Consider the following 19,105-nt stretch of genomic DNA (forward strand, 5'->3'; position numbering starts at 1 on the left):
CCATGCACACAAATAGGATAATCTTATTCAGCAAATCATAACTTTTCCAATGACACCCTACATGATGCACCTTGCGCAAAATGCCTCATAATTCTGTCCTAATCATATTATAATCATACCACTATGCTGAATATGGGGTGTAGTGTCATATAGGGCCAAATTTCAAGGCACAGGAGTTAGGAATGGAACTTCCCATCTTTGTGGAACAGAAAATTGCCCTCCAGTCAGGGCTGGGAAAACTTCCCAGATGCCCAGTGCTGGAACCTGAATCTACTAACACTTCGGTTACCACCACCCCCAATCTTTGTGGCAACTGCAAACTTTATCAGTGATGATTTTATATTCTTTTCTAGGTCATTGATAAGAATGTGAAATAGCACAGGGCCAAGAACCAATCCTTGCGGGAACCCGCTAGAAAGAAATCCACTCGACCATGGTTTCCCATTTATAATCCCAGTTTTTTAATCTATTTAATGTATGTTGTGTGTATTTTGTATCTTTCTAGTTTTCTAGTCAAAATATTGTGCTGAACCAAGTCATATGCCCTACAGAAGTCTAGGTGTATTACATCATACAAACTATTAGCTGCAACCAAACTTTTGATCTCATCCAATAAGGATATCCAGTTAGTTTGATAGGCTCTATTGTGTTTAAACCTTTGTTAATAGGTACTAATTATATTACCCTCCTTTAATTTTTTATTAATGAAATCCAGTATTGGCTGCTCCATTATCTTGCCCAGAATCGATTTCAGACTAACGCTCTTGTAATTAGCTGGGTCATCTCTTTTACACTTTTTAAATGTTGGCACAGCATTAGCTTTATTCCTGTCTTACTGTATTTCTCCAGTGAGTTATTGTTGGAATGGCAAGACTGTCAGCATCAACATCTTATGATATAAGAACATCATCTGTTTTTGTTCAAATCCAGGAAAGAAATATTTATTGAACACTTTACCTGTTCTGCATTATTTTTGGTAATTCTGCCATTTCCAGTTAGTAATTTACCACTACCATTGTTAGGATTAATTTTGTACTTAATATACTTTTAAAAATTTCCTTCTTATTTTCATTGATTGATCATTGATTTCTGATAGCTTCCCTTACCAATTTTCTACAGTTCTGACCTTCTAACTTATATTCTTTACTACTGACTTCTCTTTTCTTCCATATATTTTATTTGGAGACTGTTGGGATTCCTATCAGGGAGCCACCAGCAGGGTCCAGAGACAACCCCATCTCCTATATCAAGCTCTGGCTAGTAGGTATGTGATAAATGTGAAGACCCTGCCTCCATCTGTCAACTGCGAGACACAAACGTTCTCTCTTTCTACCCTCTGATGCCTCCTGGCTGCTCTAAGCAACGTGGGGTGGGACTCTGCTAACATGTGCCTCCAGGAGCTTCCCTTTACCTAGTGCTACTGTTCCGTGAATAGTGGGGTTGTGAGTGGGGCAGCAGGTACTGAGTGTTGGACTCTTGCTCTTTCAGGGGCCGGTGACTTTCGAGGAGGTGGCTGTGTATTTCACCAGGGAAGAGGGGGCTCTGCTGGACCCCACTCAGAGAGCCTCTACAGGGATGTCATGAAGGAGAACTATGAGACGGTGATCTTGCTGGGTAAGGAGTCCTGTCCCCTCAGTTATTAGAAGCTGTGGGGTCTCTAAAGAACCTGAGTAGTAATAACTTTATACCTTTATTCATCATACAAGTTTCCTTGCCCCCCTTTTTTTTCCTTATCTCCCATCCACTAATATAATTTTTGGACATGTGCCTTTTTGGTGCCGTCAGTCATTTAAAAATTGCATTTAATGTATCCTTATTGGCTACATGAATAAGTACATTAATAACTGTAGCTTTCATGCCTTTTCCTCATTTTAAGAGGAAAATATATTGCCTGTAGAATTCTAAATTAATTAAATAGGTGTATGACTCATGCATGGCTTGTGTGACAGTCAGATGAGTTCCTCTTTTGATAGGAGAGCATATAATGTTTCCATTGAGGACCCCACGGGTGAAGGGAGAACAGAGCTGTGGGAGGGGAGGAGAAGGGGTGGAGTAGATAATTCTGGGGTGCCAGGACATGGGGAGGGTTTGTGCAGGGTTAGAGCTAAGAAGCATCAGGGAGGGATGAAGTAGTGGGAGATGAGGGGGGAACACAAGAAGCTCCCAAGGTACCAGGAGGTGGTGCCGGCTGAGAGTAATGGGAAGAAGTGGAGGGGAGTGTGGAGGAAGGGCACCCAGAAAGTGGGCTGGGTGGGTCAGTGGGCGGGAGGAGCGGTTTGGGGATCCAGAGCTGTAGGGGATCCCAGTCCTTTAACCCCGAATCCCTACCCAAGCCTTGTTGCTTTAGAGCCTACACTCCAGTTTTATTTCTGTTTAGTTCCACTTCATTATACATTTTTTCCCCCAAATATTATTATTTTAACTCTCGGCCTCCCTCTCCCACTCATTACCCACTCCTCCCCATATAACCTCCCCATCTCTATGCACAACGACCCCGGCCACCGATCCTGAGTCCTTGCTGCATTCCTCCCTCCCATAGCAGGGCCCCTACCCAGGCACAAATGGGCACTTTGTTGATGATGTCACAGGGTGGTAGTGTAGCCTGTACAATATTTACACCTATAAGCTTACGTATTGGGGTACAACTAGCCCTTGTACAAGGCTACTCAGTTAATTGAGGAGATGAAATTTGGTGAAATACACAGAAACTTGATTTAATACAGTTATAATTGAAATTATAGTAAAAAATCAATACACATAACAATTAGACTAAAGATAAGTATAGTAAAGAGGGTCTTGCTCTGTGCATACTTACAAGTGATGGGCACCATTGAAAACAAAGATCGAGGGGCAAGGGAAACCATCAGAAGGGAGGCCCTGCTTCAGTTTACACTGTCTTGGGGAACTGACAAAATGAAAAAATGGTAATTAGGAGAGGTATTTTATGCACTTTCTTATGGTAATAGGATGGCTATATACCATATCTGCTCCTTTACTCTGATTACTGTAATGTCAATAGCTGCCCCAACAGAAGCTGTCTTCCCTCCAGGCTCCTTGGATCTTTGAGCCTGTCCCTCCTGACGCTGCGTTACCCAGTTCTTGTTTCTTACATTCTCCTTTTCTGGAAGGAGGCTGTTGCTCCTGAATTTTAGTGTTTAATTCCCCAGCCTTCTCCACAAACTAGGGGAGTTTAATTCTCCCTCCCATTACACCTGAGTCACTAGATTTCCTAATTCCCCAAAATGTGCTTTTGCAATGTCACAGTTCTGGGGTAGCTAAGCCTTTGACCTGCCTCCACGGTCTGCTCAAGGAATGCCCTGTCAGGTATCAGGCCTCTAGCCAGCCCCTCTCTATGGGTAGGGACCCACATGCCTCTCATTTTTTACTAGAGTTTGAGGATTGCAGCTTGTCCTCCATTGTGTTCATTGGACTAACGTCCAGTTCCTGTGCTTTGCTTTCTCTCCAAGGGCTGTGACCAGTGTGTGTGTAATAGAGGTGGGAATTTTGGAGATACTTGTATGATACCAATACACACCTCAGTTTCCCTCTGTGATTGGTATTGCTATGATTATAAAGAGCAAGAGACATGAGGTGTTTTCTCACGTAGCTGTCATGGGGTGATATGAATGGGTCATTAAGGACTGGCTGCGGCCAATGTACATCAAGGGAATAATTGTCACCTGTCCATGGGAGGATCTCAGCTTGGCTGAGCGAAGCATATATGGACTTGTTATGTTTTTGGGAGCAGGAAGAACTGGGCTTGCAGACACAGGGAGTTCTGCCAGAGCGAAGACAAATGGATAGGTGCAGTTAAAGGAAACCAAAAGCGTTTTTAACAGCAGCATGGCTCAAGAGCATTGGCCAATATGGAGTATATTGTCTTCTTTGCTTCTCTGTCCTAATCTAAAGACTTTCCAATGCTGTGTTTCAGTTGACTAATAAACCCTGCTATGTTTTAACAGTCTGCCCAGTGTCACAGCAAAAACTTGCTCCGTGCATTGAATGAGGAACAGTCTCTGAACAGGAGTGTAGTTCAGCTGGACCTGCTGGCAGAGCTCACAGGTTGAAATAGGAGTGTTGAAACCAGAGGCTCAGTCTCAGGTGCTGAAGTTACATGGCCTATCCTTGTGAAAGAGTGGGACCCCTTGGGGGTCTGGTGCATTCAAGGGGCACCTCCGAAGCACTGTTTAAAAGCCAGGGCATTGCACAGATCCTATGGATCCATCACAGTGTGCCAGTGTGCCTTCTGGGGAAAAGATATAAAACAAGAAAAGGATCTAAATGTGTATTTACCATCGTCCCCTCATCAGTCCTCATGGGAATCCCTGATCAGTTCCAAAGTGTATTAAAACCTTCCTTAAAGGCTTACCTCTTGGTTATCAGGTCATGTCAATTTTGTTAGAGGGCTTTCCCTTCAACCTCCCACTTCCCTGGTTCTTGTCACGCAGACAGCAAGCAGCAAAAGACCAGAAGTCCAAAGCACAGATAATGTGATGTTTATTGGGGTTAATTTCCAAGCAAGCATATTCTGAAGCCCTTCACACCAGTTGGGCTGATCTCTATATGAGTCTGTTCCCCAGTGTTCCCTTCCCAGCTCTGACGCCGCAAAGTGTTTACCCCATGTCCCCCTTCCTAGCTCTGATGCGTGTGGTCCCCATTCCCTGTTCTATTCCCCCCTTAACAAACATGATTCCAATTTCCCTTCCCGCTCCTGTTTGACTCTGTTTATATTGTAATATTCTCAGCTACACCTTAACTACTCATTGTACTGAAATTTAACTAACCATTTCTAACATATTGTAACATAATTCTCTAACCAATTATATCCCACTACCCTAATTAACTTACACCTAGCAAAATTAATTATATAGCAGACAGAAACAATTAGAGAACCAGACTGATTAACAGTGTAAAAGTGGTGGCCACAAAGATAAAACAATACAGAAATGAACGTTTCACAACCACAACCATTGATAAGTGATTTCTTGCCAGACAGGATGCTATCAAACTAAGTTTTCTTTAACCATCTTAAGATCTGTTTCTGTATCTGGTGGTGATGGGCGCTATCCGGACAGGATCGTCTTCCTAACAGCCCACACCTTATTTCAGTGTGACTGGTTTGGGAGGTGAGGATGTTACCATATGCTTCCCAGCTTATGGGGGCCCCCTGCTGCTTAGCCAAAGGCCTTAGCCTAAGAACAAGGCCTCAGACTATCCTAGTGAGAGAAGGCCTATACACAGGTGGACTGTGATTTTGATTCTTAGCTAGCTACAGGGGTATAAAGACAAAGTGATAAAAATACACCTAAGTTCTTAAAGTATAGGCTTTACAGGCAGGCCTGAATATCTATATTCTAACAGTGGGTTCTACCCCTTCCCCCATTCTGTGTCTGTCTTGTCTATTTAGATTGTAAATTCTTCAGGGCATGGGCCATCTACTATTCTCTGTTTGCACTTTGCCTAGCACAATGGGGACCCACTGTTAGTTGGTCCTTAGGCACTAAGGTAATGAATATGATTTATTATAATAATAACACTCCTGCCACTTTGAGCCAAGGAAGATAGCCTTGGGATGTGTAGCCTGATTTGGGGTGTGTTAGTAATGTTGATTTGTTTTAGCAACTTAATTTAATTTTTATTTTAATTAATAATAAATAATAATAATAATAAATCATTGAAGATAGTGAAGTGTAGTGAACACTGAGGAGGTGGGGGTATCATAAAAAGGTTACCTCTTTTTATAGAAATAAATGCCGGAAATCCTTCCTCTTATGCCCAAATTTCAGTTTTCCCCATAGAAATGTTAGGGTACGCTTATCCCATAGGCTAATATGTATGTGCGTATGGATGACAGGTATGTGCGCACTTGTGGTGTACTTGCTAAGTCTGTGGGTACAACTTTGAAAAATCCCCTATGCCATCTTCATTGTCTGTTGGTCTAGGTAAAGGGTCTTAGACCTAAGCGTATGCACTTTATTTGAGTATAGGAAAAACAAGTTAAAAAGGTCATCTTTGCTTTTCTGGATAAAAGGGCACAAGATATAGCTATGCTAACTTTCCTTTAGCTTAACATGCAGGTTTTTGGCCTGTAGGTTTCTTGCATTACAGCCAAACTTATTTTTAATATGAATTAATAAACGTATTACAATACAGTACTTATAAGAAAAGATATATTTATGCAGGCAAGCAGATTAATCCTGAGGGCTACAGATGTTACTGCTTAAAAATGAGCTGAGGGTAAAACCATGGAATATTTTTTGTGACAAGTATCCCACAAACTCCACTGACCTCCCTTGTTTTCTTTGCCTGGAATAGGGTTTCCAATTTCCAAACCTGAAGTGATCTCGCAGCTGGAACGAGGGGAAGAGCCGTGGCTCCCAGACCTCCAGGGCTCTGAGAAAGAAGTGTTCCCGAGAGCTGCCTTCACAGGTGAGGAATTGGTTAAACCAACTCAACAACTGTTTGGGAATGCAGGAAACATTTAGGATGCGCTACAAAGACCCTGTGAGCTCTCCAAGTTCAGGATTGTTCCCTGCAGATGTGGAATCATTATGGCAGATGTCACTCATGGTTTCCCTCCTATTCTGACTGACAACTGGCAGCAGATCCCTCCCCGATCTCGCTTTGCCCTGAGTGTTCTGGTGAGATGTGGACCAAAACTGATCCCTTCCTCTCTCCTCTGTGGACGAGTTTGGGGAAAATCAGCTCCTGATAGGTTTGATCTCTCCCACACATATTTTGGTTTGTTCATCCCTTTTTCCATTCCTATCTCTGAGATTTCCTTTCTTTCTGGCACAGGGAGTGACCTATGTCTGGATTCTCCCTGTCTCCCATCAGGTGATGGGATGGTGAGTGAGAATGAGGAGGAGAAACCCCAGCAGGAAGATGCTGAGCAACTAGAACCACATAGAACATTATCAGGAAGATCCAAAGGGAATGTTTCCGGGAGTTGTGCACTCCCAGAAAAAGCAAAAGCCTGTGAGACTCAGCAGAGGCCAGAGGGAAACTTTAGTAGCCACTCAGACCTTATAGCACGCGACAGAATCAACTTGGAAGAGACACGCTACACATGCCATGAGTGTGGGAAAAGCTTCAATCGGAGCTCACACCTTATCAGACATCAGAGAATCCACACAGGGGAGACGCCCTACACGTGCTCGGAGTGCGGGAAAAGCTTCAATCAGAGCTCTGCCCTGAGCACAAACTGGAGAATCCACACAGGTGAGAAACCGTATGGATGCTCTGAGTGCGGGAAAAGCTTCAATCACAGCTCTGCCCTGAACACACACAGGAAAATCCACACAGGTGAGAAACTGTATGGATGCTCTGAGTGCGGGAAAAGCTTCAGTGATGGCTCAAGCCTTATTACACATCACAAAATCCACGAGAGAGAACTGTTATAAATCCCTTGACTAGGGCTGACCAAAGATTTTTTTTTTTTTTATTTAAATCACATTTGCTAATTCACTAATTTGCTAGTGATTTTTGCACCATCTTCACCGTGGTCTCTCAGCTCCCCCAGATGAGTTGCTTGCTTCTGCCTTTTGCAGCTCACCCTTCTTTGGGGTCAGTCCTGTGATCTTTTCTATCAACTCCTTTCCTTTTGTGTCATAGGAGCGTGTGTCCCTCCTGCCAGGAATGTTCATCAGCTCCAGGTGGGAGGGAGAGGTTTGATCCCAACAAGCTACACTGAGGCAAAAACTACCTGTGCCTTACATCCACTAGGACTGTACATGGCCTTGGTTGCTCAAGTTAGTGATCTTAGTGTAAAAAGATAATTATAGTTGTAGTGCAGATGCAGCCCAGGTGCAGTGGTTGGTATTAGCTTTCCCCTTGACCTGACCTAAACTCCATCACTTTTCCTAGTCTAAACAAACCCTGAGCATCACGGTTATACTGTTTCCCCCATTTCAAAGCAATTGTTAGTCATCAAGTTCCCCCTTGGGGAACAAATTGTTTCATTCCCAGTTGCTCTGATGTTGCTTCCTGTTGTGCTGGAGAGCAGATATTTTTACTACCATTTTCCTCACTTAAAATATATTGAACTATAAGAAAGAGTAGGAACAGGGTAGGGATAGGGAAAAATGTAATTTCACCCTCTGTAACAACAAAGAAGATAGGGTAATTCAGAGGGATTCCCTTATTCTCCATCACCATCCCAATCCTCCGTTGTTTAGTTGGTTACATCAATATTTTTGCTAAAGGGCTGGCAAGAGGATTCCCTAGTAAATGACTTGTAACTAAGCAAAATACCCATGCATTGGGCTCCCAAAGGAGTTGTGGAACAGGCTCTACAGGAGGTCGCTCCTGAAGATATCGCCTTCCTAATCAGGGGCGTGTTGCCTATTATTTGGGAAATGCAATCCCTATCAAGTGCTTCAAAATGGTTTCCTTGAAGACCTGCTCCATGATTTTTCCAGGGACTGTGGGGTAAGGCTGACTGGTCTGTAGTTCCCTGGGTTCTTCCCTTTTTAAAAGATGGGCATTATATTTGCTTTTTTTCCAATCATCCTGGCGCTCCCCTGATTGCCACAAGTTTTCAAAGATAATGGCCAATGGCTCTGCAATCACATCAGCCAATTCCCTCAGCATCCTCAGATGCATTAGATCTGGACCCATGGACTTGTGTATGTCCAGCTTTTCTAAATAGTCCTTAACCTGTTCTTTCATCACTGAGGGCTGCTCACCTTCTCCCCATACTGTGCTGCCCAGTGCAGCAGTGCGGGAGCTGACTTTGTGAAGTCCGAGACAAAAAAAAAACAATTGAGTACTTCAGCTTTTTCCACATCATCTGTCACTAGGTTGCCTCCCCCATTCATTAAGGGTCCCACACTTTTTCCCTGACCTTTTTCTTGTTGCTAACATACCTGTATAAACCCTTCATGTTACTCTTCACATCCATTGCTAGCTGCAACTCCAGTTGTGTTTTGGCCTTCCTCATTACACCCCTGCATGCTCGAGCAATATTTTTATAGTCCTTCCTAGTCATCTGACCAAGTTTCCACTTTTTGTAAGCTTCCTTTTTGTGTTTAAGCTCACCGAAGATTTCATAGTTAAGCCAAGCTGGTCACCTGCCATATTTGCTATTCTTTCTGCACATCGGGATGGTTTGTTCCTATGCCCTTAATAAGTCTTCTTTAAAATACAGCCAGCTTTCCTGGACACCTTTCCCCCTCATCTTAGCCTCCCAGGGGATCCTGCCCATCAGTTCCGTAATGGAGTCAAAGTCTGCTTTTCTGAAGCCAGGATCTGTATTTTGCTACTCTCCTTTCTTCCTTTTGTGAGGATCCTGAACTCAACCATCTCATGGTCACTGCTGCCCAGGTTGCCACTCACTTCTACTTCCCCTACCAATTCTTCCCTGTTTGTAAGCAGCAGGTCAAGAGGAGAACGGCTCCTGGTTGGGTTCTCCAGCATTTACACCAGGAAGTTATCCCCAACACTCTCCAAAAACTGCCTAGATTGTCTGTGCACTGCTGTATTGCTCTCCCAGCAGATGTCAGGGTGATTGAATTGCCCCATGAGAACCAGGGCCTGTGATCTGGAAACTTCTGTTAGTTGTCCGAAGAAAGCCTCGTCTACCTCATGCTCCTGGTCCATCACACCCACCCACCACGACATGACCCTCGTTGCTCTCACTTCTAAACTTAACTCAGGGACTCTCAACAGGGTTTTCTCTGGTTTCATACTGGAGCTCTGAGCAATCATACCACTGTGACAGGTTAGATCACAGAAACCCGCATGGGAGATGCCACCCGATGTGCCAAGACTACCTCTACCCCTGCTTTCCCTGCCAGCTCGGGGCCCCAGCACCCTATCTTGCTGAGCCAGACACTCCCATCTGCTCCAACACAGACCCAGGGTCTGAATTACTTGCCCCAAAGCTGCAAGTTTACCTGAAAGCAGCTAACAGAAGTGTTCCTCTCTTTAACACTCAGATGCCCAACTCCCAATGGGGTCTAAACCCAAATAAATCCGTTTTACCCTGTATAAGCTTTATACAGGGTAAACTCATAAATTGTTCGCCCTCTGGAATAAATTACCAGTTTTCAGAATGGAGAGAGATAAATAGTGGTATCCCTGAGGGGTTGACTGGGACCATTACTGTTCAACATATTCATAAATGATCTGGAAAAATGGGTAAACAGTGAGGTGGCAAAATTTGCAGATAGAACTGTTTCAGAGAATATCAGAGTTGGAAGGGACCTCAGGAGGTCATCTAGTCCAACCCCCTGCTCAAAGCAGGACCAATCCCCAACTAAATCCCCAAATGGCCCCCTCAAGGATTCAACTCACAACTATGGGTTTAGCAGGCCAAAGCTGAAACCACTATTCAAGATAGTTAAATCCCAGGCAGACTGCGAAGAATTACAAAGGGATCTCACAAAACTGGGTGGCTGGGCAACAAAATGGCAGATGAAATTCAATGTTGATAAATGCAAAGTAATGCACATTGGAAAACAATCTCAACTATACATACAAAATGAAGGAGTCTGAATTAGCTGTTAACACTCAAGAAAGATCTTGGAATCATTGTGGATAGTTCTCTGAAAACATCCACTCAATGTGCAGCGGCAGTCAAAAAAGCAAACAGAATGTTGGGAATCATTAAGAAAGGGATAGTTAATAAGACAGAAATATCATATTGCCTCTATATAAATCCATGGTACGTGCACACCTTGAATACTGTGTGCAGATCTGGTCACCCCATCCCAAAAAAGATATATTGGAATTGGAAAAGGTACAGAGATGGGCAACTAAAATTATTAGGGGTATGAAACAGGAGGAGAAATTAAAATGACTGGGAATTTTCAGCTTAGAAAAGGGACGACTAAGGGGGGGAATATGATAGAGGTCTATAAAATCTTGACTGGTGTGAAGAAAGTGAATAAGGAAATGTTATTTAATCTGCCACATAACACAAGAACTAGCAGTCACCCAATGAAATTAATAGGCAGCAAGTTTTAAAAAAACAAAAGGAAGTACTTCTTCACACAACAAAGTCAATCTGTGGAACTCATTGCCAGGGGATGCTGTGAAGACCAAAACTAGAACAGGATTAAAAAAGAACTAGATAAATTCTTGGAGAATAGGTCCATCAGTGGCTATTAGCCAGGACGGGAAGGGATGCAACACCATGCTCTGAGTGTCCCTAGCCTGTTTGCCAGAAGAATCACAGAATAGAATCATAGAATATCAGGGTTGGAAGGGACCTCAGGAGGTCATCTAGTCCAACCCCCTGCTCGAAGCAGGACCACTTCCCAACTAACTCATCTCAGCCAGGGCTTTGTCAAACCTGACCTTAAAAACCTCTAAGGAAGGAGATTCCACCACCTCCCTAGGGAACCCATTCCAGTGCTTCACCACCCTCCTAGTGAAAAAGTTTTTCCTAATATCCAACCTAAACCTTCCCCACTGCAACTTGAGACCATTACTCCTTGTTCTGTCATCTGGTGCCACTGAGAACAGTCTAGATCCATCCTCTTTGGAGCCCCCTTTCAGGTAGTTGAAAGCACCTATCAAATCTCTCCTCATTCTTCTCTTCTGCAGACTAAATAATCCCAGTTCCCTCAGCCTCTCCTCATGTGTCATGTGCTCCAGCCCCCTAATCACTTTTGTTGCCCTCCGCTGGACTCTTTCCAATTTTTCCACATCCTTCTTGTAGTGTGGGGCTCAAAACTGGACCCAGTACTCCAGATGAGGCCTCACCAATGCTGAATAGAGGGGAATGATCATGTCCCTCGATCTGATGGCAATGCCCCTACTTATACAGCTCAAAATGCCATTAGCCTTCTTGGCAACAAGGGCACACTGTTGACTCTTATCCAGCTTCTCGTCCACCGTAACCTCTAGGTCCTTTTCTGCAGAACTGCTTCCTAGCCATTCGGTCCCTAGTCTGTAACAGTGAATGGGATTCTTCCGTCCTAAGTGCAGGACTCTGCACTCATCTTTCTTGAACCTCATCAGGTTTCTTTTGGCCCAATCCTCTAATTTGTCTAGGTCCCCCTGTATCCTATCCCTACCCTCCAGCATATCTACCACTCCTCCCAATTTTTAGTGTCATCTGCAAACTTGCTGAGAGTGCAGTCCACGCCATCCTCCAGATCATTAATGAAGATACTGAACAAAACCGGCCCCAGGACCGACCCTTGGGGCACTCCGCTTGATACTGGCTGCCAATTAGACATGGAGCCATTGATCACTACCCGTTGAACCCGACAATCTAGCCAGATTTCTATCCACCTTATAGTCCATTCATCCAGCCCATACTTCTTTAACTTGGTGGCAAGAATACTGTGGGAGACCGTATCAAAAGCTTTGCTAAAGTCAAGTAATAATACATCCACTGCTTTCCCCTCATCCACAAAACAGTTATCTCCTCATAGAAGGCAGTTGGTTAGTCAGGTATGACTTGCCCTTGGTGAATCCATGCTGACTGTTCCCGATCACTTTCCTCTCCTCTAAGTGCTTCAGAATTGATTCCTTGAGAACCTGCTCCATGATTTTTCCAGGGACTGAGGTGAGGCTGACTGGCCTGTAGTTCCCCGGATCCTCCTTCTTCCCTTTTTTAAAGATGGGGACTACATTAGCCTTTTTCCAGTCATCCGGGACCTCTCCCGATCGCCATGAGTTTTCAAAGATAATGGTCAATGGCAATCACATCCGCCAACTCCTTTAGCACCCTCGGATGTAGCGCATCCAGCCCCATGGACTTGTGCTTGTCCAGTTTTTCTAAATAGTCCCGAACCACTTCTTTCTTCACAGAGGGCTGGTCACCTCCTCCCCATACTGTGCTGCCCTGTGCAGCAGTCTGGGAGCTGACCTTGTTCGTGAAGACAGAGGCAAAAAAACAATGGGTACATTAGCTTTTTCCACATCCTCTGTCACTAAGTTGCCTCTCTCATTCAGTAAGTGGCCCACGCTTTCCTTGACTTTCTTCTTGTTGCTAACATACCTGAAGAAACCCTTCTTGTTACTCTTAACATCTCTTGCAAGCTACAACTTCAAGTGTGATTTGGCCTTCCGGATTGCACTTCTGCATGCCTGAGCAATATTTTTATACTCCTCCCTGGTCATTTGTCCAATCTTCCACTTCTTGTAAGCTTCTTTTTTGCATTTAAGATCAGCAAGGATTTCACTGTTAAGCCAAGCTGGTCGCCTGCCATATTTACTATTCTTTCTACACATCGGGATGTTTTTTTCCTCCAACTTCAATAAGGATTCTTTAAAATACAGCCAGCTCTCCTGGACTCCTTTCCACCTCATGTTATTCTCCCAGGGGATCCTGCCCATCTGTTCCCTGAGGGAGTCAAAGTCTGCTTTTCTGAAGTCCAGGGTCCATATTCTGCTGCTCTCCTTTCTTCGTTGTGTCAGGATCCTGAACTCGACCATCTCATGGTCACTGCCTCCCAGGTTCCCGTCCACTTTTGCTTCCCCTACTAACTTTTCCCGGTTTGTGAGCAGCATGTCTAGAAGAGCTCTGCCCCCAGTTGGTTCCTCCAGCACTTGCACCAGGAAATTGTCCCCTACACTTTCCAAAAACTTCCTGTCTGTGCACCGTTGTATTGCTCTCCCAGCAGATATCACGGTGATTAAAGTCTCCCATGAGAACCGGGGCCTGCAATCTAGCAACTTCTGCTAGTTTCCAGAAGAAAGCCTCGTCCACCTCATCCTCCTGGTCTGGTGGTCTATAGCAGACTCCTACCATGACATCACTCTTGTTGCTCACACTTCTAAACTTAATCCAGAGACTCTCAGGTTTTTCTGCAGTTTCATACCAGAGCTCTGAGCAGTCGTACTCATCTCTTACATACAATGCAACTCCCCCACCTTTTCTGCCCTGCCTGTCCTTCCTGAACAGTTTATATCCATCCATGACAGTACTCCAGTCAGGTGAGTTATCCCACCAAGTCTCTGTTATTCCAATCACATCATAGTTCCTTGACTGTGCCAGGACTTCCAGTTCTACCTGCTTGTTTCCCAGGCTTCTTGCATTTGTGTATAGGTACTTAAGATAACTCGTTGATTGTCCCGATTTCTCAGTCTGAGACAGGAGTCCTCCCCTCTTGCACTCTCCTGCTCGTGCTTCCTTCCGGTATCCCATTTCCCCACTTACCTCAGGGCTTTGGTCTCCTTCCCCCAGTGAACCTAGTTTAAAGCCCTCCTCACTAGGTTAGCCAGCCTGCTTACCTGGCTGGGAATGGGCAACAGGGGATGAATTATTTGATGATTACCTGTTCTGTTCATTCCCTCTGAAGCACCTGGCCTTGACCACTGTCGGAAGACAGGATACTGGGCTATATGGACCATTGGTCTGACCATTCTTATGTAAAAATTAATCATAATAATAAAAATGTTTAGTACAGAAACTCCCCAACATAATGACCTCTCAGGATAGCAACGATGTGAGATAATAACCTTGGCAAATAATGCATTTTAAAAATCTTGGCCTACTAGGAAACATATTTATATAAGTTTCCATTTCCAGTCACAAATCTAGCATTCTGGAGCAAAGTCACTAAAATATAGTCCAACAAACAAATGTTTATTTAACGTGCCCGTCACTTTCCCCTCCACTGCACCCCACTCACCGGTGTTGTTCTTGGTCAGTGGAGACTCAAAGTTCAGAGGTGCTTTCACATGAGTTCACCTCCCAGGTGGGGGGCAAGAAGGCACCTTGCTCCTTCCTCCAGCTGCTCACTGTTTGCTGTGCCACCATTCACTCCACCACTCTGTTGCCAATGGCACTGCGCAGTCACCTTCTGCTGCCACTGTGACCTCTGTGAGTTGGTCTCTTGAGGTTCCACCAGCTCTCAGTGATTTCAGCTGAGCTCTCAGTGGGGGAACCTCGCTGCTAGTGCAGGCTGGGCTGTCTCTTCCACAGAAACACTGTCCCCACAGCAGGTCTAAGCACTTAGACCTGATTATCAGTGATTTCAGCTGCAGTGGTCACTTAACAGAACAAAAGACTATCTATGGAGCCTAATCAGCTCTGTCTTTTAACAGTGGAGAGGGACAGGTTCCCACCCTCTCTCTTGATGCCCTCAATCAGCACAGGCTAAGTACAGTTCTACTGGCCTTTACTCATACACTAAGGTTTCAGAGTAACAGCCGTGTTAGTCTGTATCCGCAAAAAGAAGAACAGGAGTAATTTGTTAGTCTCTAAGGTGCCACAAGTACTCCTGTTCTTCTTCATACACTAAGGCTACATCTTCACTACCCGCCTGAATCGGCAGGTAGAAATTGATCGTCGGGACGCGACAATCGATCCCCGAATCGATGCTTGTACTCCACCAGCGCAGGTAGGAGTAAGCGCCGTCGACGGGGGAGCCGCGGAGGTCGATTTGCCGCCGTCCTCACAGTAGGGTAAGTCGGCTCGGATACGTCAAATTCAGCTACGCTATTCGCATACTGAATTTGCGCATCTTAAATAGACCCCCCCGTAGCCCCCGTAGTGAAGACGTAGCCTAAGAACAACATTTCATCCATTCCCCCCACCCCCGCATTCAAGTGATTTGTAACCCAACCCCAGCCAAAATCTATCACTTGGGCAACACAGCTCTGTTTGCTGGATACCTAGGTAGATTAGGGATGAATGTAAACACAATCTGGTCCTGAAGCCTTTCCCCCCAGCCCCAGCTCATCACTAGCTGTCAGGGAGAGCTCATTTAGACTTTGCTTACAAATCATCATTTGAAATTACACCTCTATGCTGATATAACGCTGTCCTCAGGAGCAAAAAAATCTTACTGCATTAGAGGTGAAACCGCATTATATTGAAATTGCTTTGATCCGCCAGAGTGCGCAGCCCCGCCCCCCCCCAGAGCACTGCTTTACCGCGTTATATCCGATTTCATGTTATATCGGGTCGCGTTATATCGGGGTAGAGGTGTATTAAGTTGGCCAACATCACCGAAATGAATGCACTGACATTGTCATAAAAAACAACAGCTGTATAACGAAGCTTGTCTATGTTTATACTTATCAAATCTATGATACTTTTTCAGATACATGTATTTTATCATACACTGTATATGCTTTTAAAGTGCGTATTAATGTTGCAATTTCAATTCAAATTTCCAAACAGTCACTAAATTGGCATGTAACTAGTTCACAAAAGTGCGGGGGCGGGGTTGGGGAAATTCAGGGGGGGTGTAGGGAATTCACTGGCACCATATCATCCATCTGTCAATGGATTAGCTGAAAGATTTGTGCGGAGAATGAAAAAAGCTTTGAAATTGGCAAGGGGACAACACTCCATTCAAAAGCGTCTGGACACCTTCTTACTTTCCTACAGAAACACACCTCATGCTACGACCAAGGCATCCCCAGCCTTTCTAATGATGGGATGACAGCTGCACACTTGCTTTGATCTGCTGAATCTGTCTGAACCCCAACAAATTGTGGGACGTCAGCAGCAATATCAAGTCATCAGATGGGCACCCAGAGCAAAAGACCGAACCTTTAGCTCGGGTCAGCCGGTTTTGGCTCGGAATTATACTTCTGGAGCTAAATGGGTCCCCGCCATGATCATTGCTCAAACAGGACCTGTTTCCTACACAGTCCAGACTGCAGAGAATCTCACCTCAAGTCCTCAAGACACATCTTCAGTTGAGTTGTCTGACTTCACCTCTTCTGGCGAGACACCAAATCAAGAATCACCTGTTCCTGACTGTTCTCCTCCATTACTGCTGGCAGCTGAGATACCCCCTTGCCAAGCTGACACCACTTCCTCATCCGTTCACGCTATGAACCCTGAGCCCATTGTCAGGGCCTGCGCCCAAGGTACTTTCGGGTGCAACAACACCAGAAGTTCGCCGTAATCCACCTAGAGACAAAAGATCTCCTCAATAGCTGGATTTTAGCTAGGGCGAACCCACGGTTATGGGGCAAAATAATCCCCGGGGTTTAGCCGGGAATGGAGGCAGTCTACCCTCATTCTCTAGTTTAGTGTTTGTTTTATTTAGGGGATGTTCTTATTAAGGGGGGAGGAATATGTTGTGTATGTGGTTGTCGTGGTAATAGCACCTTGTTGTTGCTATGGCAACTGAGTTAGATTATTAGGGGATAGCCCAGCCAGCTTTGGCTGGTTTTGGTTAGTTCAGTGTGTGAAAATAAATGGTTGCTTTTTAAGGCTTACAGCTCTCTGGTCTCAAGTGATTTCTTCCTAAACCTGCTGCCCCCAAGGATACAACAGTCTACTGTGGATGCCTCACTAACTTCACCGGGGAGTCTCTGCGAGGGAGGGAATGAGAGGCAGGGGGAGGATCAGGCTGACTCCAGGGCCCGCCCTTTTACCTAACATGGAGAGGGCGGAAGCGCCCTCGGAGCAGGCTGGGAGATGTAGTTCCTAACTCTCTCGGGAGCAGAAGTGACGTCAGACGGGGGAGGTGGAGCCGGAGCAGGGCTGCGAACGCGCGCGGAGCCCTGCGGTTCTGCCTGGGTCGCGCGGGGCCGGAGAAGGGTTTTGTGCCGTTGGAACTCTGGGCATGCGCAGATCGCGGCGGGAGAGAGACCTTTATTAACTGCTCGGCCTGGGCCCTGCTCCCGCTGGGGCCGCCCCGGGCTCTGCTCGCCCCGCTGCGGAGCTGCAGCCGCCAGGTACCGGAGCGAGCCCCGGGGGCGGGGCCGGGCGGTGACTCTGCCCCAGTGTCCGTGGGGGGGACCCGGCATCTCGCAGCGCCGGGATCTGCTCCCTGGGGCAGCGCCCGCGGGGGGCTCGGAGCTGCTGTCCCCGCAGGAGCCCAACGCCCCCGGCCCGGCCAGGCTCTGCCCTGGGGCCCCACGGGGGGTCCCGGGGAGGGGACCAGCCCCCACTGGGGTCCCGGCGTGTGGCTGGGCGGGGGCTGCCGGGAGGGGGGATCTGGGAAAGGGGCGGATGGAAAATGTCTGTGCAGCCCGGACATTTGGGGGGGGGGGAGAAGAGCAGGTGACCCCCCCGAGGAGCGGGGAGAGGAAGGGGGGGCTGAGATCCCCTCGGATTTACCGCTGCCCCCTCCCGTGGGGACCCCCCATCCTCTCCAGCCCTGCCCCCTTTCTCCCTAGAGAGCAACGAGCCACATCCAGGGTGACCCCCCCTTCCCTCAAATCCCTGAGAAGGTCTCTGTTCTCCTCCCCCCGATTGTGTCCCATTTTCTCTCCTCTTTGCCAATATCCAGTTCAAATCTCAGGTTTGGGGTGTTTCCCCCCATTTTTACCTGCAGTGATTTGTCCTTGTTTAGGTGGGAAATGGTTCCCCTGAGTGATTTCTGAACTGGAAAGAGGGTTAATGGGCAGAGGCTGGGAGAGCCCTGAGACAGGGATACCTCTGGGTTGGGGGCCACTCTCTGCTGGCAACAGGGCATGGAAAGGCCCAGGAAGGGAAGGGAGGAGCAAGCGTCCCCCATGGAGACTGCCCAGTCCTAGCTACTTCCCCTCCCCCACCCTGCCCAACCCAGCAGCCCACCCCCCCACCTACTGCTAGTCACATTCCCAAACCCCACAGCCAGCCCCTACCCACAGCCAGTGACCTTCTGACTCCAGCCCCACTCCTTTCCCCTGTGAAAGCGACATCACCCAGGGCTCTGCTGGCCATGTGAATGTGAGGCAAGAAGAATCCATCCCATTCTATTGTTGGTTCAATATCTCTATATAATCCCTTCAAATTTCCCATCTTTTCTCTTGAACGGTTGAATGGTGACATAAAATCTCCCCACATGTTGGTGCTTATCCCTTATATTGGCAAATATTTAGTTTGTGCCCCATTTTCTCCTCAGTTCTGAAATACTGACATCAAATTCTTGAAAATCTTCCCGCTTTTCTCCCCAGGTGTCTGACTAAGATCAGGGCTCTTATCATACTGTGCATGACTCAGGCCTTGCCTGAGATCATGTCCCCCAGTGTGCCAGGCACTGCACAAATCCTGACCAAGTTTGGGGCACTGGTTGTGCCAGGAACTGCACAGACGCCTACAGAGAACAGGGACTTTGTTGTGCAGGGCTCTGCACAGACACTGACCAAGGTCAGGGTCCCCGTTGTGACAGGTGCTGAACAGACACCAAGGGTACCTCTACCCTGCCATGAAGAACCCACAGCTGGCCCATGCCATCTGACTCAGGCTCACAGG

General features: G+C 46.3%; 1 protein-coding gene and 1 long non-coding RNA gene across 2 annotated transcripts in view; both read left to right on the forward strand.

The window, feature by feature from the left end:
• LOC128822985 (zinc finger protein 3-like) overlaps positions 1-19,105 on the forward strand; it is a 120,290-nt gene that overhangs the window by 64,104 nt on the left and 37,081 nt on the right. The window contains exons 3-6 of the mRNA XM_054004927.1: positions 1,186-1,264; positions 1,489-1,614; positions 6,316-6,429; positions 6,799-7,221. Of these exons, the coding sequence (XP_053860902.1) occupies positions 1,186-1,264; positions 1,489-1,614; positions 6,316-6,429; positions 6,799-7,221 (742 nt within the window). The remainder of the gene's footprint in view (positions 1-1,185; positions 1,265-1,488; positions 1,615-6,315; positions 6,430-6,798; positions 7,222-19,105) is intronic.
• On the forward strand, positions 7,216-17,139 carry LOC128823122 (uncharacterized). The gene is made up of 2 exons (XR_008441675.1): positions 7,216-7,305; positions 16,298-17,139. It is a non-coding gene; the product is annotated as an uncharacterized LOC128823122 (long non-coding RNA).

The sequence above is a fragment of the Malaclemys terrapin genome, chromosome 15 (assembly GCF_027887155.1).
Source record: "Malaclemys terrapin pileata isolate rMalTer1 chromosome 15, rMalTer1.hap1, whole genome shotgun sequence".
Lineage (NCBI taxonomy): Eukaryota > Metazoa > Chordata > Testudines > Emydidae > Malaclemys > Malaclemys terrapin.